At 53.4% G+C, this 24,789-nt stretch overlaps 1 protein-coding gene across 1 annotated transcript; it reads left to right on the top strand.

Annotated features, from left to right (window-relative positions):
* The first annotated feature begins 13,299 nt into the window (after nt 1-13,299).
* On the top strand, nt 13,300-24,057 carry SPARC (secreted protein acidic and cysteine rich). The gene is made up of 10 exons (XM_052771953.1): nt 13,300-13,491; nt 19,575-19,644; nt 19,863-19,913; nt 20,033-20,117; nt 20,544-20,665; nt 20,915-21,035; nt 21,222-21,355; nt 21,524-21,672; nt 22,386-22,534; nt 22,736-24,057. The coding sequence occupies exons 2-10, from the start codon at nt 19,588-19,590 to the stop codon at nt 22,762-22,764; spliced, it is 897 nt and encodes a 298-aa protein (XP_052627913.1). The 5' UTR covers nt 13,300-13,491; nt 19,575-19,587; the 3' UTR covers nt 22,765-24,057.
* The last annotated feature ends 732 nt before the right edge of the window (nt 24,058-24,789 follow it).

Raw genomic sequence — 24,789 nt, 5'->3', positions numbered from 1 at the left:
AAACAGCTCCTTCACAGAGTCTAAAAGGATAAGACAGTCAGTACCTAAGCAGAGTCTCTTTGCTCCACCGCTGCCCAACTTCAAGATCTTCAAAATCTTCGTTCATCAGGTTGCCCTGAAATTGGCTCCTAGGTTGGATGTCGTGGAGAGGGACCCCAACAAGCCTGCACAGCTAACGTGGTCACAATAATTTCCACAGTAAACAATATGCCAGACACTGTGAGGCCGTTTTCAGACAAGGAAATGCTCAGTTTGCAATGCAAACAGGAAAGGGTGGCACTTTTTGGAAAAGGAGCTTTCCTGTACCACAGACACTCTGGCTCTGCAGGACATCCCAGTGACCTGCTGTAAGAGGGATGTGTCAGCTCTTCCAGCTGCAGGATGAGCAGCTGGTGAGGTGCAGTTCAGTGCATTGCCATCCATGAAGATGTCCTCCCAGCAGCAGGAGTTCACTTCTGGCTTCTTCACGAGGTTCTCAGCCCAGCTCCAGCTGAACTGCGAGAGTCCGTGAATTGCCCCTAGCTGCAGCACCAGTAAGAACTGGGCAAACCCGGACCGATGGGCTTTAAAGGTTCTTTTGTTTCCCCTGCCTCAAAATTATCTTCCCCCCCCGCCCCGCTGTGGTTTTTCCAACAGAAGGCATTTGCTTTTCTCACCCATCATTGCCCTTCTTGTAGTGCTGCTGTGCTTCTGGGTGTCATTTTTCACCCAGTGTTACCTTCCCCTTCTTTTTAAACCAAAATCTGATTTCAGTGGAAAAGTCTATAGCCTCCAAAGCCCAGTCCTTTATCCACAAAAGAAAAAGCTGCCTTGGTCATCCCAGAGTTGCCTTAAGCACCACTGGCTTTTTGGTGCTTTCTAATTACCAGATGACAGACACGCGATGATTTTAGCCAAAGGAGCAGTTGTACTCAGTTGAACCACCCAGTAAATGAGAGAATTTCCAAAATAGCACCGCAGGCTGCAGAAAGCAGACAAGGGATGGGAGATCCCCCTCGGTGCCTGCAAATGGTGATCCCTGATGGCTTGGAGACGTAAATTGCTGTGAAATTTCAGGGTGGGAAAGAAGGGTTCAGTTTGCAACAATCTCAGGAATTCCACAGGCGTGTCATGTCTGGGTGTTAAGACTGTTACACAGGGGATTCATTACCAAGAGATGGGGATTTTCTAGTCTTATTCTGCTGTTAAATGTTTGCTGTAAGAAACAACCCGCCTTAGGCTTCCACCTTCACTCGCCTGCCTGATCCCAACCCAGGCATGGCAGTAGCAGAGCTGGGAGCTGGATGAGCACCATGACTGATGTTTGACTTGCAGGCAGGATCATACCCCCACACTTTTGGGATCAACACCTGCAACATTGCCCCGACCAGCTGCTTTTTGAACTAGGGCCATGCAGCTGGACCTGAAGGTCCCAGTTGCACTGGGCTGGGTGTCCATAGTCACAAGCATCACCCTAAGTGATCGTACATCTCTGCCTATGGAGGCCAAGCATGATGAAACAGACAGATAATGTGGTCCCTTGGAGGGACTCAAGCTCCCAAGCTGGCTGGAAAAAAGCTTGGCAGTCTTTCTGCATTAGATGTGCTGGCTTGCATCTTTTCAATATGGTCTACAAAGACCCAATCTTCCCAGTCGTGAGGCCACAGCCAGGCTGAGGCCACTCTGTAATGGGTGATGTGCTGAGCTGTCCTGATGCTTGCTGCACTGACATACAGAGCAACACCAAAGGCCCTTGCTGGTTCCCACTCCCCTGTCAATACACGCAGATTCCCTGTGTGACCGTCACAGGCAGCTTTCCACATTGCAGCTTCCAAAACAGCAAAACACATGGGGACCTGACAGACTCCCCCTCCAAGACTGTGGCAGTGTAAATAGGAAAAAAAAAAAAAAACAAAACACAAACAAAAAACAGGCTTAATTAAGGACTTCAAGAGCAGGAAATGTGTACATGTGTGCTAGCCAGAGCACAAATATTTTCTTTCGGAGCTGCTTTCTCCAAGGGTTCAGCAAGGTGATCAAGGCTAGGTTACAGAGTGAGGGCAGCAAACAGTTCCCAGCCCCTCCGGAAGGCAGCGGCCACAGGGCACTGCTGTTCTGCCTCCTTCCCTGGTGCTCCCACCTTTGGCTTTAGCCTCCCACAGTATATACTGAAGCTATTCAACCATTTGGCTAAAAGCAGATGGGGAGGGAGAGAAAACAAAAAGTCAAACGAGAGGGAGAAAGGCAGCTTTTGTGCTGCCTCTGTTTGCAAAAGGCAGCCCAAGCCCCTTTCGGACTAAGGTTTAATTTATTGGACTCCGGAGAGCTGAGGTTCACAGTCCCACAGCTGCTGCAGGCGGTGGCATTTTGGGGCAGCGATAGGGAGCAGGTAGAGAGCTGGCTTTCATGAGTGAGCAGCTCCCTCAGAGGTGCTGTGGGATACACGGGACAGGATACAAGGTCCCTGGCTGCTCTGGGGAGAGCAGATCTGCTCTGTGACTGTTCTGCTACATGGACCTGTCCCAGGTCACCTGGAAGAGACAAGGGAAACTGGTCTGCGTAAGCAGGAGCCTTCAGCCTGGCCCTTCCTGCTATTGTCCCTCTGCTCATCATGCCTGTTCCTGAGCACCTTCCGAAAGACTGCTGGGTGCTACATAGCTGGGTTCTGGTTTCCTCTTCACCAGTCCAGGCCAGTGGGTTACTGTGCTGTCACTGGGGCAGGGCACAGCCAGAAGAGAGATGCTGCAGCATTTCAGACTTCCCCACAGTTCCCAATTGGTATGAAATTCCCAGAGCAGCACCGTCTCTGTCAGCCCATCTGAGACCTGCTCACTCGTTTTCAACAGATGGATGAGAAAATGTTAAAACAACAAACGCAGCTCATTCCCTTGTGAATGAAAGGAGACGCTTGAATGGAGCAGAAATCCAGTGTGCCCGAGTACCCTCCTGCCCCATTTCAGATGAACCGAATTCCCCCCCCCAAAGCTCCTGCACAGCCGTGGGCAGAGCTTGGCCCACAGAAGCCAGCGTCAGCATGGTGCACAATGCCCAGCAATCATAACAGGGGCCGCTGGCTTAATCTGTTGTGCACAGCTTTTAAAAAAACCAACCCACACGGCTATTGTCGGGGTGATCCCGCCGATTGCATCAGAAGTCTGCATGGGACACGGGGCTGTCTCGAGGGCGGGCAGGGCTCAGTGGGGGGGTGCCTGGGGTGCTGCCTGCTTGGGACAGCATTGTAGGGAGCAGTCCTGGTGTCCCTGGGGCTGGATCTCCCGGGCTTGGCAGACGAGCCACAGGGCAAGCTCGTGCTGCGCTGCTGACCTACAAAGAGAGCCTATGGTCCTTTGGCTTTTGCCTTGCCTTTGTGTCTCAGCTGAGCTGGTGGGGGTTAGTTCTTCATACCATCCCCACAGAGGCATGGGGCAAAGAGCTTAGGGTCTCCCTTTGGTAGAGAAGACCCAGATACCAGTATTTGTAACTATATTTCCCTTTATTTTTCCCTTCCCCACTTCCCCTGCCTCTGAGCAGCCCTAAATGCTTGTGCCCTCCCAGGAGCAGCCAGCAAAGCAGGCGGCTCGGTGGGAACGATCCAATTTCCAGGGCAACCGGGACGGGACTGAGTCCAGAGCGTCCTCGACTCACAGTGCCGCTCTTATTTCTTCACGGTTTCCTCTCCATTTGCTTTCTTAATTCAGCCTGTCCTTTGCCAGGGGAGAAGCCAAAAAAGCAGAGATGTGGCACATCCAGAGTCCTCCCCGCTGGCTTTACAACTGCTGGGGGATTTTTAGCTTTCCAGTTTCAGGAGCAGCCCTCCAAGCTTGCCCTGCCCCGAGGTCAAAATATGTCAAAGTATGGTCAAAGCAAGAGCATAGGAAGCCAAGAGGCCAGCTCTGACTCTTCAAAGGCTCTGTGCTGAGATGTTGGCTTCTCACCAAGGGTGCACGTGCTGAAGACAGGGACATGTAACCCCAAGTAAGGATCACTGTCCTTTGCCACTAGCACTGGCCACCCAGGGCCACCTCCACCATGAACCTGCTGAGGACAGCTGGAACTACAATTCCTGGTGTGTCCAAAGGAAAACCAGAAAGGTGGGGACCCTGTGCCCCACCTATCGTCTCAGCTAAGTGTCTCCAAACCCCTCCTGCCATCCACTTGCTTCCCTTCTCCCTGGCAGAGCCAGTCTGTCCACAACTCCTCCAAAAAGGGTCTCAGCATGCCAGTGGAGCGGTGGATGCTCAGCTGCATGCCAGGCAGCTCAGCAGAGAGGCTGTGTTAGCAAGAAGGCAGCAAACCTTCTCTGTGAGCTGCCCAGAGCGCCAACGAACAGCAGGAGCTGCACTTGGGGTAGATGCTGGAAGAGCCACTTTGAGGCAAAGGGAGCTGGGCACGAACCAGCACCATGCTCTGCCAGGGAAAACAATAGACCCAACCCCATGCAACCCAACGCGGGAGGGTTTTAAAATTCATCTCTAGAGTGGGGTAACACAGAAAAACCTCCAGCTGTTATTTCCAGATTTACAAACCCAACAGAGGAGCTGCCAATTGCTGCCAGAGAAGAAAACTTGTTTGTGTGTGTGTGTGCATAAAAATGAAAACCAGGCATTGCTCCCCACTCCTGGCATTGTCTCTCTGGCCCCCGACTGGGCAGCAGCTAAGCCCCACAGCTCATGGGGGAGTGGGGAGGGAAAGTGTCCCTGTCCCACGCTGAAATGGGTCCTCCCAAGTTTGCAGAGCAGAGCTTGGTCCCAGCCTGGGGGCGAGCAGCTGGAGCCCACTCCCCAACACATCAGCCTGGGACCACGCTCCAGATGTGGTCATCGGTAGATGCAAAAAAAGGGGGCCAGGAGAGGAAATCTCGCTCCCTGTTAGTCCCTCCCTTCCTTTCTTCCACACAGAGTTTCAGCAAGGTCAAAGGGAGGGATGCACTTTCTGATTCCACTGGAAAAGTTTGAACACAGAGGGATTTGGGGAGGGGACGGAGAAAGAGATGTCTCCTCCTGTCCAACCTTTTCACACACCCCCTTTCCATCCAGAAGCAGCACAGATTCCCTCAGTACCACTCACTATTTCTAATTCCTTGGAGGAAGAACAGCATGGGGGGCCAAACCTCGAGCAAGATGACATCAGTGTCAGCCCAGGCACACCTCAGGCAGCAAGGACCTTCGCTCTTCAGAGTTAACTGCGGGGAGAGGAGCAGGAAAGGAGCCCCTGGGCACAGCGGGAGCCAAGCTCCCTTGCCCACTGCAGGGATGCCCTTGCTGTCCACAGCTGCATTGGCCTCTGTGTGCATTAGAGAAGGAATAGCTGAATATCCCCGCGCAGGTATGGTGCGAGCTGCCTGGATCCAGACAGGTCACCACCCATAATCCCAAAGCACAGTGTGGTCTCCCTCCTGTTTTGCAGCTGAGTATCTCCAGAGAGGCCCAGACAATTCCTTGCACCATCCCACTCATCGAGAAAGCTGGTATTCCCCTAATTTCCCAGCTCCCACCTTTTCCCCGAAGTGAACGACAGAATTTTTTGGAACATTCATGCCATTAAAAATCCACTCCATTAATCCTGGTAATAAATCCTGGGCGAGCTCACTCCCCGGGGTAGCGTGGGCAGACAGGTTAGCGCAGGAGAGAGGATGCGGCAGGCACCTTTGGGCAAGTCTGAAATTAAGGGGCTGGGGGGTGACATCGCCAATGCTTATGTCTCACCTCTGTAATTTTCTGGTTACTCTTTGCAGATACCTGATACGATTAATGTTCATTAGCAGTCTCAGCATCACACAGGAAAGAGTCCAGGGGCCTCTCTCCAGGGCTCCTGTTTCAGGGAAGAACATTTTCCATAAGTTTTTCCCATAAAAGAGAAGCTTAAAATGGAGTTCTCCAAGTCTGATGTTTTTTTAAACTGTGGTTCTGGTCCCTCCATCTCCTTAAACAGCTGTTGATAACAGATGCAGGGCATACGGCGTGGAGAAACATTGCTAATTTTAGTAGAAGGTCCCAAGAGAGGGACCCAGCTCTGGGCCAGGCACAGGATGGAAAGTCACAGCGCTCACTCAGGGCCCCGCACGACCTCGCTATTTTGGGGCTGACCATGTTCTACCTTGCCCCAAGCCCACAGACGTGGTGCAGCATCAGCCCCGAGCCTTCCCACAGCCCAGCTATTCCTGCCCACAGTGCCGCTCCTGCCCACAGCACCAGCTCCTGCCAAACCCTGGCCAAACTGGATGGTGGTTTTTGAAGGGAAGTAAACAAGTTTCAGGGCTAAATTGAGATCCCCAGAACTCATCACACTGAAGCAATGACGGACGGGGTATTTTCTGCATATGCCCTCAGATGGCAGCTGTATTTTCATCCAGCTAAGGGGGTTGTGTCCTCTTGGGTTTCTTTTACCCCCTGATGAGTGAAATCCCATCAAACTCCAGACAGATGAAGCAAATGATTCCTCCACTGACTGGCCCTTGCAAGGAGCAGAATATTTATGCATATTTATGCATATTTATGAATTGTTCAAGGTAGGAAGATTTTAATGGACCTAGACTCCCCAGGATAAAATCCAGGCTGGGCAGGGGAGTTTAAAGGGGCTCAGAAGTGCACTTGGGGATGATTTGGAGGGAGCCAGCAAGCAGACATGTTAGGAAGGTCAGTGCTTTTGCTGTTGGTGTTGGCCTGGAGTGGCTGTGTTTATAAATCACAGTCATCAGATGCTAAAATCCTTGAACAGTTGTCAGTAGTGCCCCTACCAGCCTGACCTACCCTGTCCCAACAGCCCTTCATGTGGCTGCTTCACGACGGGGAGGGCTCAGTCTCCCAAGATATCCTGCTCCAAAGCCTTGCTATCAAAAAGCATTTCCTACTGTCTCCCCTGTATCTTCTTTTCTTGCTTCTAAGCCTATCTGTGACTGGCTTCTTCCTCTGTACGAGATCCTCCCAAATGCACGTTGCCAAAATAAATCTCATTTTGTCTCCTTTAAGGGACACCCTGTTTAGGGACCCTCCTGCATCCAGCAGTCTGGCTTGTTCGTCTGGTAAATCTCAAGCCAGGGCTTGTTCTGAAGTGAGTTAAGCTCGAGCAGAAAGCGTCAGAGTGATAGATTGAAAAATGCGGATTCTCGGGGTGGATATGGGCAGGTTCAGCTGGGGGTGGCCTGAGCACGCCAGGCACCCTGGGCACACCTGCGCTGTGCCCTGCCAGCTATGCTGGGATGCAGCCGCAGCTCCAGCACAGTCCGATTCCCATCCAGGGATGCTGTAATAGCTCATCCGTGAGCGGTGCTGGAGAGGACGTGGCCTCTTGGGATCCCTCTGCACGGTGTGAAGCTGCATTTCCCGGCTTATACAACAGCAGGACGGCCCTGTACAGCTGGCAGGGGATGGGGACGGTGCTGGGAGCACCGAGCCATACACAGACTGAATTGCTGTGGGGCAGGGCTGGCCAGGAGGGGGGATATTTTGATAGGGTTTTGCCAGCGATGATGGTTAATAGGAGGACAATAAAGTCCTGTTCTTCAGCCTCCACAGGGAACTGCTAAATTTTCCAGACTTTAATTTAACAAGCAGCCCAGCGTCCTGGTCACCAGTGTGCCTTGCCCTCCCCAAGACCAACTTTCCCTGCTCCTCTTCACTTCCAGCAGTGCACAAGCCTGGAGCGAAGGCAGCCATCCTTGAAAGCCCATGTTCTCAGCTACCATGCTCCTGCAGCCAGCAAATTATGCTGTGGACAACACCAAGCCCTGCTGCCTGCTTTGCCTCAGCCGTGTTCCCAATCCACGGCAGCTCTGCCCCTTCCCGCTCAGCCCCACTGGACACTCACCAGTCTGCCCACTGCATCGCGTCCCTGGCAGGGGAGCCGGCTAAATGGCCTCCCAGCAAATCACCAAGGGGCTCCCAGCAAAGACATGGCCCAGGAAAACCACTGCTTTCACTCCAAGATGTAAGGTTGTGGAGCTGATTAAATGAAATTGAAAGGGGTGTGGTTATCAGCGATTGTGGAGCATGTAGCCAATTCATCTCAGAATCAAGCTTTTCTAAGAGGACTTCATGCTCATGAGCCAAAAAAGCAGAGGCAGCTGGCCCCAGAAAGCCTTGTGAACCCTGGCATTTGCCTTTTGGGTCTTTTCCTCAACCATGGTTATTGCCACTGCTTTCCAGATGGCATCTGGATGTCCTGGAGCTGGCACAGCTTCACCTGGGTATTCCCATCAAGGCTGCCTTTTAGGAGAGACTTTTAGGCTGTGTTTATCCATGCAAAAGAGCTGCCACTGCAGCCCAGGAACTTCCCTCTGCATGTCCCAGGGGCTTGAAGGTGGATTCCTGTTTATTTCCTTAAGCAGCTCTATTCATAGCCTTCAAAAGCTGCCAAGCCGCATCTGTCAGGCCCAAGAAGACTCAAAAGTGCATCTTAGGTAAACACCAGGAGCAATGTGGGACTGCCTGGATTTAGCAGTGTTTGCTGCACTTCTCCCTTGGAAGCTTTATTGCATCTTCTGCAAGTCATAGGCACATCTCCAACACAAGATCTCGAGCAAAAGCAAAGTCAGGCTAAGACACCAGACTGTATTTCAGGCACACAACATCCCCGTGTTTAGGATTAATAGAGAACAGCCCCCTGCAGCAGGGGACAAGTCCTTTTAGGAAAAGCAATGAGGTCCTTTGGATATTGGACTGGGACCAAGCTCAGCCAGGCTGGATGTGCCCAGACCACTCATGGGAGCTTCAAAGCAGCTGAAGACCTGTCCCATCTGCTGGTGCATGGTGTGACGGCTCCAGGCAGTGCTGCAAGGATTCTGCTGCAGGGATGCAGTGGGGGGCTACGGCCAGAGGGCTTATATCTACCACCCACTCTGGGTGTAGCTGGGGGCAGGTACAGCTGCGACGTGCAGACCTGATGCCTGCGAGAGGCATCCAGGGCAGTGTAGGGGTAACTGTGGCACATAGAGCTCCCTATTTGCACCACAGCTGTGGAAGGTGATGGATTTTTTTTTTTTTCCCCCTGCTTCTTTGGATTCAGTTTGGTTTCAGGGAGGACAGATAAGCTTCTCCCAAGCCTGCAGCCCCACACGTGTCCAAGCGAGTGAGATGATCATTGCAGGGGTAGTTTGAAAGAGGTGGGGGAAAGATCCCTCCCATGGGGCATGGGAACTGCCTTCCATCGGAGACCCCAGGGAACAGCTGTGAGAGCCCACGCACACCACGGAAAGAGCAAGCCATCCCACAGCAAGCATGCCCTGCCTCCTGGCTCCGCAGCCTGCTCCCAGGTCGTGACTCACAGCAGAGCCATGCACAGCTGGATTTCCACCCGCTGCCCCGGAGGACTCTGGTTTACAGCTGAAAATCTGCAATGACATCCACTGCTCCTTCTCCGCCTGCTTCTGACAGAGCCAGCACCCCATTTGCCTGCATTGCCCCATTGAGCCAGCTCACCCCCAGTCCATCTGCAGAGCACTGAGGCTCAGGCTTTCCCGGTCCAGGCATTGGAAGAGACCTTGGCTGCGTGTTAGTCTGCTCCACCTGAACCAGGCATCAGTCCTACTGCTGAGCCTGGGGGGGAGAGTCCCATCCCACTGGGAAGAAATCCTTGCCCCATGTAGGACAAAGCCACTCTCAGGCAAGTTCCCAGGACAATTTGGGTTCATCCTGCCGTGTGCAGATGGTGCTTCCAGTGGCCAGGCATCTGCTTAGTGTGAGTCTAGAGAGCACAGCCTTTCTGCCTCTGATCTGCTTCTGAAATGGAAAAAACCAGAAACCCTCCTGCAGGACCTGCTGACACACTCCCAGATAGCAGGAGAGCTGGACATTCCTGGGATAAGCAGATTCCTGTCTGCTCTGCACTTACTTGTCTCACTCGCCTTTTCCTGAGCTGGCTGCCGGGCTCCCACCCCAGCGGCCATTGCCTTTCCCCACGCTGCCCTGTGCCTGTGAGGAGCTCAGCCTCCAGCCACACACCCAGCCATGAAGACTTAGTAAGTGACATTCCCGCAGTGGTTCCAGGGCACCCTGGAATAAAATTTATTTATATGCACTTTGGGTTCATTGTTTTACAGCAGCATCCACCAGCAATTAATGCAGAAACATCCTCTCCAGAAAAACTCATTAGAGAATCCCTCCCAGAGCAGAAAGAAGGAAAGGCTCCTTAGACTGACAGATTTGTCAATAGGAGACAGCAGGATTATTAATCCGTACTTGTATTGCTTCTACCAAGCTGCTCAGTTGCATTTCTCTCCTCTTGCAGCAGAATTGTTCCCCTCTTAGAGAGCACTGGGGTTTTCTCAACTGCGCCAGCCCAGATCTGCTTGACCTGGCTTGAAATGGGATGAAGAAATTTGGATTTTGAACTGGGGTTAGCTGGAGTTCAAACCTCAGCCCTGCAAACCTATTGGCTTTGCTGTAAACTGAGTTCAAGCCTTGAGGGGTCTTGTCCTGTTTGCTGTTTCCATCGGAGTTTGTGCCGTCACTTGAGCTGGGAGCGAGTGCCGGGAGCCCTGGGGTGCACTGGCTGTGCCCGAACCACCCTGCTGGCACGTGGTCGACGAGCCCGAGGTGGTCCTGCGAGGCCGGCAGCGCTGCGAGGGCTCCCGGGGCTGATGAGACCCCTTGGGCGATCTCGTGCCCATCCAGTGCCGCAGATGGCATAAGACGACCTTCTAAGCATGTGTGAGGTCCAGTTTTCCTCCTGGCAGCGTGACACCAAAATCTCCTCTTTGATGACCCCACTGAGCCTTATAAGTGTGGAGAGGACTTTTCAGCACTTCCTTTGCAAGCTCTCAGTCATTTCTGGCGCTTCTTAAATCTGCTGAGATTGAAGAGTCAGCCAGTTGCTCCAGGCTCTTGTTTCCCTCTCGGTGCGATCCCCCTCCATCCCAGTGCTGACAACGCACACCCCGGCCTGGCAGCGTGCCCCTCACAAGATGCAGGACCCGGCTGTCCCCACCATGTGCACGGAGGACGGTGAGGACCCCTCACTCCCACCCACCCCGGCTCACCGCCGTGAGCTCAGGGGCCATTTCCAGATGTGACTGCATCACTGCAGCAGGTTGCTTTTTGCTTTCTCTCAAAACCAGGGTTTAAGCCGCCACGTATATAAAGAAATCCCTGTTATAATTATCTTTCTGGCACTGTCATTTGTCTAAGCCCTTAGAAGAGGGCTTAGCTTCAGGCTACAGTGAAGAGCACTAAGCAATTGCCACGTTGTCAGTTAGAAAAGACGTGGTTTCTTTTCTGTTTTTTTTTGCCTCCCTAAAATTTTTTCCAGATGTCTTTTTTTTTTTTTCCTTAGAAGAAGTACCAGCAGCTGTACGATTTCAATGTGAGCCGTGACTAATCCAGCGCAGAGAGCATTCAACGAGAGCATTCAATTCATTGGGGTGCGAATCAAGCAAATGAAACTTTGGCTTAGGGGATGAGTGACCTCTGGAGCCAAACTGGACCTACGCGTGGCACTGAGCTGCATGTGGGAGCTATGGACACTTGTGGTGGGAGGAGAAGGTGCTCCAGATGCCACAGGCAGTTGGCTGTGTTAGAAGGACCCATGGGGTCTTAGACACGGTCACAAAGCTGGCCTCCACATGGACCCAGAGGGTCGTGTGGAGTATTTATGGATGTTTCTGTGAGTGATATCAACATCCACATATCAGCACCCAGGGATGGCTTTTGAGTGGTGTGTAGCCAAGTAAAGAAATGGGTGAAGAAGACTTTCTTCTCTTGTTCTTTCCTACTGGCCTCCCAAGCTGCCTGATCACAGAGATCAACCATCTCACTGGGAAGTGATGATGGTTTCTCACAGCCCCCTCCCTTATCTTTCCCCTCCCCTTTCACTTTCTGTTTTATTTTTTGTTTCTTATTGGCCATATGGATGTTTAGTCTTACATCTGTTTCTTTCACATGCGGCCGAAGTGCCGCGAGGCCAGATAAGGAGCGAACTGATAAAGAATCACAAATCACGAAGTAACAGGCATCCTACAGAGCAAGGAGCTGGCACAGCCTGGCAGGTCATGGCAGGCCAGTTCCTATGTTGATATCTAAATCCTCAGCAACATCAGTGGGATGAGTTAAGCACCCGATCGGTGTCTCAGCCCCTCTCAAAGATAGCATGGAATCATGAGGAATGAACCCAACCCCCAGGCAGCCAAGACAAAACACGATGTTGCATTTTGTTATGGTCTTGGGTGTCCTTCACCCAGCATCTGCAATCAGACTGCTGGTGCCCAAATGACTTGTTCTCAGTCCTGCTGGCTACACGAGCCACCATCTTTCCAGCAGCCCCTGGAGAGCAACCTTGCATCGCCCTGGATGGGGTGAGGGTCGGTACCACAGCTGGATCACAAGCTTCAAAGAGCTGGACTATCTGCAGTGCTCAGGACAGCCCTGCATGTCATGGAGACACTCTTCAGGGACGCCTAAATTCCAGCAATTTGACAAGCCTCTCCTTTTGGCTGCTGGTTTTACTTTGCAATGCAGTGCCGTGACCATGCTGGTGCACAAAGGCGTGCTGTCTGGTTCCACCAGGGGAGCAGATGAACCTCAAATCCTCTCAGTCATGGTGAGATGCAAGGAGAGAGGAGCTGGGTTTTCACCCTGAGCATAGAGAGGAACAGATGGGGAAAGTGAACTCCAAACAGCTTTGCTGTCTGGCTGCTTCTGGCTGGGCAGCTGCCTCAGCTGAGTTACGATCTGTAAGGTCAAAATATTTAGTGATGTCTGAAAAGACCATCAGATTCAACTGATCGGCAATTTCGACGGCGAGTTTTGCTCAATCAGTCCAGATCTGCAGAACGATAACTGCAGCAGAGAGACCAATTTGCTGAGGGTCACATCTACCAGCCCAGCATTTCTCTGCCTACTTGGAGCATATTTTAGACATGTCATAACTCTCCACATTCTCCGGATCATTCTTTCCTCGCCCTCCCCGCAAGGCAGTCCCAGATGGCAGCAGTGTTAGGAGAGAGGATGGAGAAGTAAGGACTCTCTTGCCTTCCTCTGCATCTCCCTGAGGACGGGAAACACCAGCTCAGGGACTGAACTACCCCATTGTGAAATGACAGCATTTAACGTTTTAATTGCAGTAGACCAAGGTGCTAGGAGTTGCACAAACCAAGCAGAGAGATGGTATTCCTCCCTGCTCCCCCCGTGCTGTTAGTCCAAGAGAGCCAGAGAACTGACAAACTCATTGCAGCAGTGCAGGCAACTGCTGCGACAATGACTCTGCTGGGAAGGTCGCGCTGGGGGCTGATCCGTCCCTGCGAGAGACCCCCTTGATCTCCAGCCCCGCTTGATTTCTCTGGTCTATCCTTTGGACCCAGGCTGTGCCTCAGCCTGTCTTTCGGGCGGGTGGGACTGCCCACTGGGGAGCGAGGGAGAGGAAGAGACCGATTTGGAAAGATAGCGAGGAGGAGGAGGAGGAGAGGCAGCGGGAAACCCAGCCCACCCTTTGGCTTCCTCCTGCCTCCTTCTAAAACCTGCAGATTCCTCCAGCCTGTCGAAGCTCCTGAAGTTTCCTCAGCCCTGCTGCCGGGACTGCGAGGTATGGCCCGAGACCTTCGCGTTTCCCTTTGCTGTGCTATTTCTCCCGGCGTGGGGGTCCCGTTAGCCCCACTCGGGGGGGTCCCTGGTCCGTGGGGTGCGGCCGGTGCTGGGCAGTGCATCGCTTAGGGTGGGAAGGTGGACGCTCCCCACCCCGAGTGATGCATTTAGAGACCCCTCCTGACTTCTCTTTCTCCTCTTTGCAGCATCTCCGCTCCTAAACTGAGTCTGTTACTGTATTTTGCTGCCAGATTACTGGCTTTAACACTTTGGTGGCATCTGACCCTAAAAGTTTAACCTGGCCTAATTTTTCTCACCTCCTCCCTTTTTCCCCTCTGGGTTTTCTGTTGTGGGGTATTTCCTTAGCGAGATGAGTGAGACCAAAGTCTGGGCACATCAAACCAATCTGCAGAGCAAATCAGATCTAGTTACAAACCAGTCCCGATTACACCCAGCCCGAGGTGCGCTGGCAGGTGATGTTTTACTCACCAGAATATCTAGAGGAAGAACAAAAGAGCTGTCGACTTCATCTCAGCGTTTTTATTTTTTCAGTACAGCCGCTCTTATTTCTCCTAAAAAAAAAAAAAAGACACTCAGCTTTTTGTTCCAAGCAGACTTTGAAACCATTTCAAGTCCTGTTGCCCTGGTTTGCTGATCCAGCTGATCAACTGTTAAGAGAGACGGAGGTTGCAGGAGAGGAGGAATAAAGCTCTTTTTTGGTTTTTTTTTTTAGAGTTTTAAGAACTTGGGCTCGGTCAGGCACAATTTTAGGTCCACGCAGAAGAGCCGAGGGCTCGTTTCCTTTAAAGGCAGCCGCTGTCCTTCCCGTGACGGTGACGTGCGTGGCAGTCTAACTCTGCTCTTTGTGTCCCTCCTCTAAGAAAGCTCCACTCTGCCGCATCCAGCCAAGAAAAGGAAACTTAACAGGATGGGGGCTGAATTCCCACCCAAACCGAAAGGCAACAGTTTCAAGTTGGAGTGAAATCAGGGGCACCGGGAAGGTCGCCGGTACTCCGAGCCTTCAGTTACCACCAACTTGAAACAGCCCAAAAACGCAGCAACCCTCCAAAAGGACAAAAGTAAATCGCAGCCGTTTGTTAGGGTCGATCAGGCGAGTTTTAAGTGGAAATAAAAGGCTGTTGCGTTCTGCGCAGCAGTTAAAGCCAAGCTATTGTCTGCCACATAGGCAGGAGCAGGGATGCGGGCGGTGTTGGGAGGGGGAAGAGGAGAAATAAACTTTTCAGACTTTTTTGCAAGCCACTCCTTCCACAGTCCTCTGCTCTTCCATGACTCAGCCCCAGAGGAATGTCGGCTCCCATGGAAACCCTTTCTGGGTCCTCTGGTCAGAGCGATGTCGGGGCTGTTATCACTGGAGCGGCTGTGGCAGGGCCAGTCCAGGGAATGCTTTGAAGATGGTTTGCATTTTTGCAGAATATTTAGCGGACAGTTTCTTCTCTCCCTCCTTTGTGAAGCTGTGCAAGATCAACTCGCTGTATCCCCCGGGAGCCAGAGGGACCACTTGCACCTGGCACAGAAGTATCTGGGCTGCTTTTGGCACTGGCCTGCGTCCAGCCCAAACAAAAGAAAAAGTTCAGACAGGACAGCAAAATGCTGTATCGCCTGTCCTTCTGACTGAGGTCTGCAAAGGGCTCATCGGTGAACCGCTGCTTGCAGCCCAGGTCTCATCCACGCACTTTTCTTGGTACTAATTTAATTGTTTCCCATTATGGATGCAATTTGCAACCTAGACAAACTATGACAGCTTCAAGCCAGCCCACAACTATAGTGGCATATGGGCTCTTTCCTTTATATCAGTAAGCCCTGTAAGATGTGAAGCATTTATAAGCGCAGAGCTGCTCAACTCCCTGCAAGGGAAATGGGTTAATACAGCATTGTGGCGTAGACCTGTCTTTAGTGACTCTGCATAGACAGGTGTGGTGGATAGATTTTTTTTTCCTGTGTTTTACTTGGAGTGTGTAAGCGTGTGCATGAGTTAAAGGGAATTTCACTTCTATCTAAACCTAGCTTGGCTTTCTGAGCCTGCACGCTGCATGCGAGGGGACTGCGCAGGTGGCGGGAGCCAGGCTGGCTTCTGCCCAGTCCTCTGCTCCTGCCCTGCTCCCCTGGGACCCAGTGCAGCTGCAGCACCTCTGGGTGAGCCGGCACCCTCAGCAGCACGGCCCGGACACGCAAGGACCTGTTCAGCAGGGAGCTTTATGGGGACTCACGCAAACAACTCTGACTTCAAATTGAATTTTAGCTTGGGAGCGGCTGGCTGAGTAAAGCTTAGAGGGTCTTGCTTGCATAGGGAGGTCAGGGCCAGGCAGCGGGGTCGCGGCCCTCACGCTCTGTCTCTGTGGTGGCCACACTTGGTCACCCATCTGCACCTTGAAAATTATGGCCCACGGTGGGGTTTGTAGGCAGAAGCTGTTTCTGGGTCGGTCCTGCCTTTACGTTCAGTCTGAGGTGCTGGGGCATGTCAGACTCTGCAAAGCCTTGGAAGAGCAAGGAGCAAATGGAGGATGGGTGCGGGAGACCCTGCCGCTCGGGCTGGCTGCCTCCCGCGTGGCCGGGCTGGGGTGCAGGTGGGGAGCCGAGACATGAGACGGTTTTTGCCCAACGATTACCCACTCCTGCTCTCCACTGCTGGCAATGGGGGTTGGCAGCGGGGCCCCTCGCCTGGGTTAGCGGTGGAGGCAGCCGGGGTTATCCCAGTGGCCTCAGGGAGGAGTTGTCAAAGTTGCCAGACTCCTCCCCACGCTAACGTGGCATCCCAAAGGGCTTATGCAACCCTGGCCAGGGCCAACGCCACATGGGCCACGGTCCACCACCCACGGAGCCTCCTCCGGAGGCGGCACCCACCTGGTCCTTGTCCTCCCCCAGCCCACAAAGGCTCCCAGGCTGGGCAGGAGGAGACAAGAAGGACCAACAGAACCCAGTGGCGCAGACTCTCCTCTATGCATCACTGTGGGGTATTTTCCCCAGCAGAAGAAACTGATGATGGTGCTACAGGATTGGGGAGAGGGTGGTAAAGCGTTTGCCTGAGTAGCCTGCTTTGAATTTATGGAGGTGCTGAGGGTCAGCCTCAGACCTCTCTATACCCCATGGCTTTCTTGTTAGGGTCATGTCTGCAAAATGCAATGAGCAGCTGGCACTGAGGGATAGCCTGGGCCGTGTTAGAAAGGTGAACCGTTGTGAGGGGTTTATGGGAGCCACAAGACTGTTTACACAGTGACTGGGAGCTGGATTCCCCACTTAGGGTGCAAGTGGGGTCAAGCATTAGAAAGGCAGTGCAGGCCATGGGTCCTGCAGCCCGTGGGTGCCAGGCTGTCTTCTCCATCATCAGCAGTCAGGAGGGCAGGCCTGAGGAGGGGGTGGTGACCATGGAGGCTTCTCTTATTTTATATTCAGCAGCCCTCTCTGTGCCCACGATGTGCTGGTTTCCAGCATCTTGCAAAGTGCTGGCTTCTGTTGATTCCATTAGGACACAGAAGGGTGTAAGCCCCTGCTTGCTAAAATCTCTTTCCCAGTCCTGTTTTCCTCTGTCCAAAATGACTCCCTGCTGCACCCCATTGCTCTGTCCCTCATGCTGCCCTCTGCCCTCCGTGGGGCTCTTGCAGAGCTGTGCCAGGCATTCCCAGCGCAGGATCCCTTGCAGGGATCCCCCCAAGCCCCTCCAGCTGCAGGATGGATGCTGAGCTCATGGTATGGCCTAGCTGCCAGCTCCAAAGAGCATCCTCTTGGACAGCAGGACCATGGTAGGTCCACAAGGAGGGAGACTTGCACCATGGACTAGGGTCTGTTGCCAGAGCAGCTCTGTGCACAGGGCTCCTGAGCCATTATTTCAGGACTTTTGGCCACCAGACATTCAGGAAAGACCATGCCTTTGCAAAAGAGCCAGGGGCTCACAGATGCTGCAATGTCCTCTGTGCACAGGCTCTGCTTCCAGGAGGATGTTGCTTTTCAAATAAACTTGTTTTCCCATCTCCAGGGTGAGACAGGTCTACAGAGCTTGTTTGCTCAGACTCTTTCGTGCTCCTTCTTCCTCCAAACACAACACTGGCAGCTCTGACTGTCTGCTGGCTCCTAGCAAGCATGTAATTCCCTGACCCCAGCTTACTGCATGCCCAGACTTTGAAATTCAGGGGTTTTGGGGGGGCTTGGGGAAATGATCTGAGATGGCCTTGGTCTGGGGTTGCATTTCCCTTAATGCCATCTTCCACGTGTACATCCACTGTCCTCTGCTCCAGGCTGGGCACTGCCGTGTTTCTGCCCAACAAGCATCACTGAACGTCAGAGCATCTTCCAAAGCAAACAAGCCCCTTGGGAGAAGCCCAGGAGGAGCCTTGACAAGCCAGGGGATGGCAGCAAGGGAAGACATGGCCAGATTCAACAGTACTTTTCCACCTCCCCCCCAAACCACCCCTCCAGAAGTGAAGAACCAGTGATGTCTCCTGGCAAATGCCGGGAGAGCTCTCAGCAGCCTCCAGAGCAAATACAGATGAGGGGAAGGGACGGCATGTACTGAGCAGGAGAGGAGGGAGCTGCTCAGCTGCAGCCTCGCCAGGGCAAACGGGCTCATCTACCCCCACGCACAGCCCCTCTCCCCACAGGTCCTCCGTCCCACCACAGCAGCCATCCCCACTACCCCGTGCTCCCAGCCCTCCAATGTCCCTTGGAATCTGCCCTCCATGCCCTGACACCTATTTTGCACAGACACCCCGCCAAGGCTGGGTGAGGTGCTGAGACTGGAAGGAGGATTTCAGCCTCTGCGTGGTCAAACCTTGCTAAATTAGGAAGCACAGCCCAGCCTGGCTGGTGCCCTGGCAGCACAGCATTGGCATGGATTTATACCCAGAGAGCTTCCGTGCATGGGGAGGAAGGGAAAGGATGCACTGGCAAATTAGATATCCATCCATGCTCGCTAAGAGAGAAGACGACACCTTGTCCAACACTTTCTGTCCCAGCAAAGCCATCCATCCATCCACCCAGCCCCAGGGAGCCAGTGGGCTGCAATGCCCCAGTCCCGCAGGTGGAGCGGAGGAGGGCGAGCGGAAGGGAGGCAGCGGAAGCCTTGGCAGGGGGACAAGTCCCCTCGCTGGCAGAAGACAAACCGGGGGTGTTTCGCTCTCCCAGCAGGCGGAAGGGAGCAGGCATTCCCGGCTGTCAGGAGTGGGATGCCACCAGCATATTAAGCGGCCAGCTGAGCTCCTCTCTGCCCTCACACAGAGGGGCTCAATCCTGCCAAACAGGAACCAGGGGGGGACAAGGACAGGGCGATTTCACCAGCTGCGCTCTCCTTCTGGCTCGCATCGCGGCCGGTGTTAGCTGGGCTGCCTGGCTCGCTCATCCTACAGAGTCCCTGCAACAGCCCGAACCGGGAGGGTGCAAAGGGCTCATCCTCCTGGAGCTCAGCTCCTGGCAGGACACAACCCCAAAGCGTCTTGGATCCCTCAGACCCAGCTGGGGGACCCTCGGGCCTGAGCAGGAAAAGGAAAAACTACAGTAGAGATCCCAACGTTTGGGGTTGCTTGGGGTGGGGGATTGGTCCCTGATAGCCCTAGAGATGTCTGTGTCCATGTGGGAAGGAGTTTTCTAAAGGATTTAATTCTCAAGTGTCCCATCTCCCTGTCTCTCTGTTCTCTCTTTCCTTCCTCCACTTTCATTTTTCCTCTGATTGACAAATAAAACAGTAGAGAGTTTCATTGCTTATATCTGGGGCTCATATCAGGGGCTTTTAACATGAAAAAATTTTCTTTTGGTCCAAAAAAACTCCTGTGAAGGCAAGGGGAGCTGCCATTTTGACTCCATTTTTTCTAAAGCTATCCAGGAAAGCAACAGAAACCTAAAACCCCCACCATCCCATTTTGCAAAATCAAAAGAATTTGTCTTGGAAACATGATTTGGTTTAAGGTTTTGGCTAGAAAAGCCAGCATGTGGGTCTGTAAGATTGAACAGACAAGGCAGGAAACGAAGAGAACGCTCTTTTCTAAGTGTCTGCCTGCCAGCCGTGAGCTCAGCCTGGAGCCGAGGAGCACATAGCGGCCTCCTTCCTCATCCCTCCTTTTCCTCTCTTTTATTCAGGGTTTGCTGAAAGATGAGGGTCTGGATTTTTTTCCTTCTCTGCCTGGCAGGCAAAGCCCTGGCAGCTCCGGTAAGTACGGGAGACAACAGACCCTCTCTGCTTTCAGGGTTGTCCATCCAATGTATCTGATGGGGATTTTTTTTAATAATGAATAAAGCCCTGATGGATGGGGGGGCAGCAGGGAGAAAGGAAACCTGAGGGTGGCCCTACTGCTTGTCCCAGCGGGTCACCCCTCCTTGGGACCATCCTCCCCATGGACCCCAGCTCATGGTCCTTTTGCCCTGCAGCAGGAGGCTCTGCCCGATGAGACGGAGGTCATCGAAGATCCCACCACAGAGGTAGGTGACTCTGCTCCTCCTCGTCACCCATCCCTTGCAGCACCTACCGCTCTGGGAATAGCATCTCTGGGGCCGAGCTCTTTGTGCACCCCCACCAGAAACACTGCCCTCTTTCGCAGGAGCCCGTGGGGGCTAACCCTGTCCAGGTGGAGGTGGGAGAGTTCGAGGAACCCACTGAGGATGTAGAGGAGATTGTCGCAGAGAGTAAGTTGCCCTTCCCTTGCCCTCCAGCAGGCAGACACATCTTTCTTTCCCTAGGTGGGGGAGATTTAGACACCCCGAACAATGAGGGACTTCTTTGGGAAGGGCTGTAGCACAGGGATGATGCCAACCTAGATGCACACTTAAGAGCAAAAGAGGTGCATGGCCTCTTTCCAGCACTGGATTCTCTGTAAGCCCTTTTTTGCAACAGAAAGGCCATTGCATTGTGTGGCTACAGAAAGGAGTCCAGGATTAGCCCGAGGGCTAATGTGGACTTCTGGAAACCCTCACATCTTCCTAGTGCAAGAAGAGATGCTCTGGGCTCTCCCTGGTGAAGTCTCTGTCTTCCCTCTGTGCTGAGATGCCCCGGGCAGCTTGTGGGAGGTGAGGATGGGGCAGGCTGTGACTTTGCTCCCTGCCCTCTCCCAGACCCCTGCCAGAACCACCACTGCAAGCATGGCAAGGTGTGCGAGGTGGATGACAACAACTCGCCCATGTGTGTGTGCCAGGACCCCTCCAGCTGCCCAGCCACTGCCGGCGTCTTCGAGAAGGTGAGGGCAGAAGCTGCTTGGTGGACCGGAGCGGGGAGGGACCCCACATGGACATCACCAGACATGATGGGGAAGACAGTCAGAGTCAGGGTGGCAGGTCCCCATCTGGCCTCAGCCAGTGGTAACCAAGGAGCCGTTGTCCACCCCAGGGAAACAAGTTAAATATCTTATTTGGAGGCTTTCCCTGCTGACTCCCCAGCAAGGCTGGGCTTCGCTGCCTCTCACGCAGCATCTCCCCATCCTGTGCAGGTCTGCGGCACTGACAACAAGACCTACGACTCCTCCTGCCATTTCTTTGCCACCAAGTGCACCTTGGAGGGAACCAAGAAGGGACACAAGCTGCACCTGGACTACATTGGGCCTTGCAAATGTAAGTGGAGCCATTCCCTTAGACAAGGGGACCCTTAACCTGAGCAAAGCCCCCTTGCCCATGGGCTGAGGGAGAGCAAAGGTCCAGGCAGGCTCAGGGCTGAGGTGGGAGGGCACTGGGGCTGCGTGTCCAGGATCTGGGGCTGCGTGTCCAGACGCTGCAGTGACCACCGTGTATGGCTTCCAGTCATCCCCGCCTGCCTGGACACAGAGCTGACTGAGTTCCCCCTGCGCATGCGGGACTGGCTCAAGAATGTGCTGATCACCCTGTATGAGCGCGATGAGGACAACAACCTGCTGACTGAGAAGCAGAAGCTCAAGGTGAGGGATTGGGAAGGGAGCCTGGGAGCTCACCCCACCAACAGACCAGCACACATGGGGAGCCCATCCAGAATGACCTGTGGGCACCCCATGTAAAGGCCCTCCCAGGGTCCCCCCTTGCACCCCATCTGCCTGCTGACAAGGTCTCCCCGGCCTCTCCTGTGACAGGTGAAGAAGATCCACGAGAACGAGAAGCGCCTGGAGGCCGGTGACCACACCGTGGAGCTGCTGGCCCGTGACTTCGAGAAGAACTACAACATGTACATCTTCCCCGTGCACTGGCAATTCGGGCAGCTGGACCAGCACCCTATCGATGGGTGAGTGTCAGCAGAGCAGGATGGGAGCCCGGGCGAAAGACCCTTTCCTGCCCAAGGACCAGTGTGATTTGGTGGCAGAAGGTGTCAAGGCAGGCTGGAGATGTGACACAAGTGGATGGCTGATGGCAGAGGCACAGGCAAAGCCCCATGGAGGGACAACCCCTACACACAACTGGCAGGGGCTGGGGCAAACCGGGCTGGGGTAGAGGCAGTTTTGCCTTCCGCAAACAGCTCTTCTGCAGAAAGAGGGGCCTCCCCCAGCCCCAGCTGCTCCCGTCTCCCTAGGGTGTGGAGTTTCTGTCTTCTCAGATTTACTGTCGTATGATAGTTCCCTAAAATATCTTAGTCCAAAGGCCCCGGGATAACTTCAACAGCTGAAATAGCAGCTGCTGGCTTAGCTGCGAGCTGGAGATGGGCGCAAGAGCGATCACACACACAGACCCATGGGGTGGGGGCAGCTGGCGAGGACCCCCAGCTGCTGGCTATTTTGTGACTAGCACAGCCGGTTGCAAAAGCGGACACCGGTCCTTGACCTTCATGACACTCAGAAGTGGATACTGGGAGGGCACTGGGACAGCAGTCAAACCAAACGGAGACCTGGGGCCAGCATCTTGCTCTGCGCTGGCCCCCGTACCCGGCAGAGCATCTCCCCTCGCGTGGGAGGGCGGCTGGCGCTGGCGGGCAGCGCGCTGACCGTGCGGTCACCTCGGCAGGTACCTGTCCCACACCGAGCTGGCCCCCCTTCGTGCCCCCCTCATCCCCATGGAGCACTGCACCACCCGCTTCTTCGAGGCTTGCGATCTGGACAACGACAAGTACATCGCCCTGGAGGAGTGGGCCAGCTGCTTTGGCATTAAGGAGCGTAAGTACCGAGTAGGGAAGGAATGGGGGTGGAGGGGACACCGAAAAGCACCCCCAAAGTCCCCACTCGGGATGAAGCAGTGCCTAACAGCCTGTCCTGGGGAGGGAAAAGCAGGGGAGAGCGGGGAAGGGGGATTGCAGGAGCAGTGGGACCCTGGCAGCATCCGCCTCCTAATCTCATCTCTCTCTTTTCCTTCCACAGAGGACATAGACAAGGATCTTGTGATCTAAACGCCCAGCTTCCTTCTCTGCTGCCAACTTTGTCTTGTTTTAACCTTCCCACTTCCTTTGGTTTTTAAACTGCTTTTGTTTTGTTTTGTTTTTTCCCTGGGAACAAGGTGCTAATATAGATCTAAACATATGTAGTAACGGTGCTAAGAGAAATAACAGTCCTCGTTCATAGCCTGATCTATTACCACTAGATTACTCACTTGGCTGATTCTACACGCTCTTACCAGCCCTTTCTCTCTCCGACGTGTCTTTACCATTGACCGACCCTATTCCTGTCCTAAATATCCGCTCCATCTCGGTATCCGCTCTCGGATCGACTTCTCTTAACTTCTTACTAACAACACATTCTTGGACACGTCAGCGTAGACACAAAGACCTCTCAGCTGATTCACCGCCCCCAGTTACAGACCACCAGAAAGGGAAGGCAGAGCCAGAGGATGTAGAAGGATTGGGCTTTTCGAGCAGAGCAGCTGGGGGTGACATTGTGGTCACCCAGCTCATGATAGGGGTATGGAGAGGGGTGAGAAAGACATAGAGTGGCAGGATTTCGTGTTCCTTTTTTTTTTTTTCATTCCCAGGGCTTGAATTTAACAATCATTGGGCACAAAAAAAAGGGCTAATCAAACCAACAAATAGGAAAGCGCACAAAAATTAAAACAAATAAAAAGAAACGCATCCCATCCTGTAAAATCCCCTCAAAAAATAAAGGTTTGAAAGTGCTACGTGCTTTACCATTACTCAATGACCATACTGCTGTTGTGTTTTCTGTGCTGCAAAGGGAGATCGGGTGCGGCCGCCTGTTCCCCCGGGGTACGCGTGGCTGACCTTGCTGTTGTGAGTCTGCCGTAGCTGAGATAAAGCTCTTGGCTCTCCCCAAATCACAGTGCCCTTGAGCACTTCCCACCTCTGCCTTGGTCATGCTTAAATTCCAGCCCTGCTTTCCCAGGGAAGCTGTGTCAGGCTTGGAAGGGACATTTCTGCTCAGAAAGAGGCATGCTTGCCACACGCTCGAGGGAAAGGCTGTAATATTTTTTTCCTGTTGTGGATATTGGGGTTTAAGGAATGGGCAGGAGGGAAGGGAGAAGGTATTTGGATTTTGCTTTATAGAGAGGGTCCTGACAGGAGCAAAGGTATGGTTAAATCTCACAGGCTGAGAACTCTTTTTTTTTTTACCTCTGAATGTTCCCTGTGCCTTATGTTATTAAATTCCTGCCACAGTGTGAGCAACCTGATGAGTCTCTGTAATAAAAAATACTGATTTGAAACACTGACAATAAACAAGCTTGCAATGTTCCTCTGTTTCATCCCATCCCAATGAGGGGGATTGCACACGCATCCCCAACCTCATGCATGCGTTCAAGTTGTAACACGGGCATCCCAGCCCCAGGGAAGATTCTGGTCCAAGGTAAGCTGAGGTGCCTCTGCCAGTCACAGCCTGTCACCTCACTGTAAATGGACTTGTTGGGGGATATCGGATGGGTAATGCATGGGCAGATGGAGCTGGAGTGATGGAGGCAGGCAGGGTCACTTCAGCAGCTCTAAGGCCCTTGCTTTCACAAGCAATAAAATTCCTGGGAAAGGTGAAAAGGCACAACAGTAGAAAATAAACACTGCCATTTGCGCAGGCTAAAAATATTCATGTTGCAAGAGCTCTGGTTAAGCTGTGAGGTCCCCCTGTTAACAGCCCCTTGCCGGACCTGCTGTGCTCCAGACGCAGGCTGCAGGGTCAGATCCTGCACAGGGTCGCTCCTGGCTGCAGAGCCCTGGGCAGGTCCCATGGGAGACGGTCACTTTGCAGGTGCTTTGCCCAGCTGTCTGAACCCAGTGGGAAAGCTGGTGACCAGAGGGGCCAGGCAAACGTTTTTCACCCCTGCCTTGAACCCCAGGGCTCATTCCACCCAGCTACACTGCTTTAGCCAGAGGGGGGTTTCTCAATGGAGAGACAGCAAATGCCTCCCCCCCCTCGGAGGCTGCCACTGCGATTTAGGAGGCCTGGCACAGCAAGGGACACTGCTGCCCATGACC

Source organism: Harpia harpyja, chromosome 20 (assembly GCF_026419915.1).
Source record: "Harpia harpyja isolate bHarHar1 chromosome 20, bHarHar1 primary haplotype, whole genome shotgun sequence".
Lineage (NCBI taxonomy): Eukaryota > Metazoa > Chordata > Aves > Accipitriformes > Accipitridae > Harpia > Harpia harpyja.
This window is presented reverse-complemented; position numbering and strand designations above follow the sequence as displayed.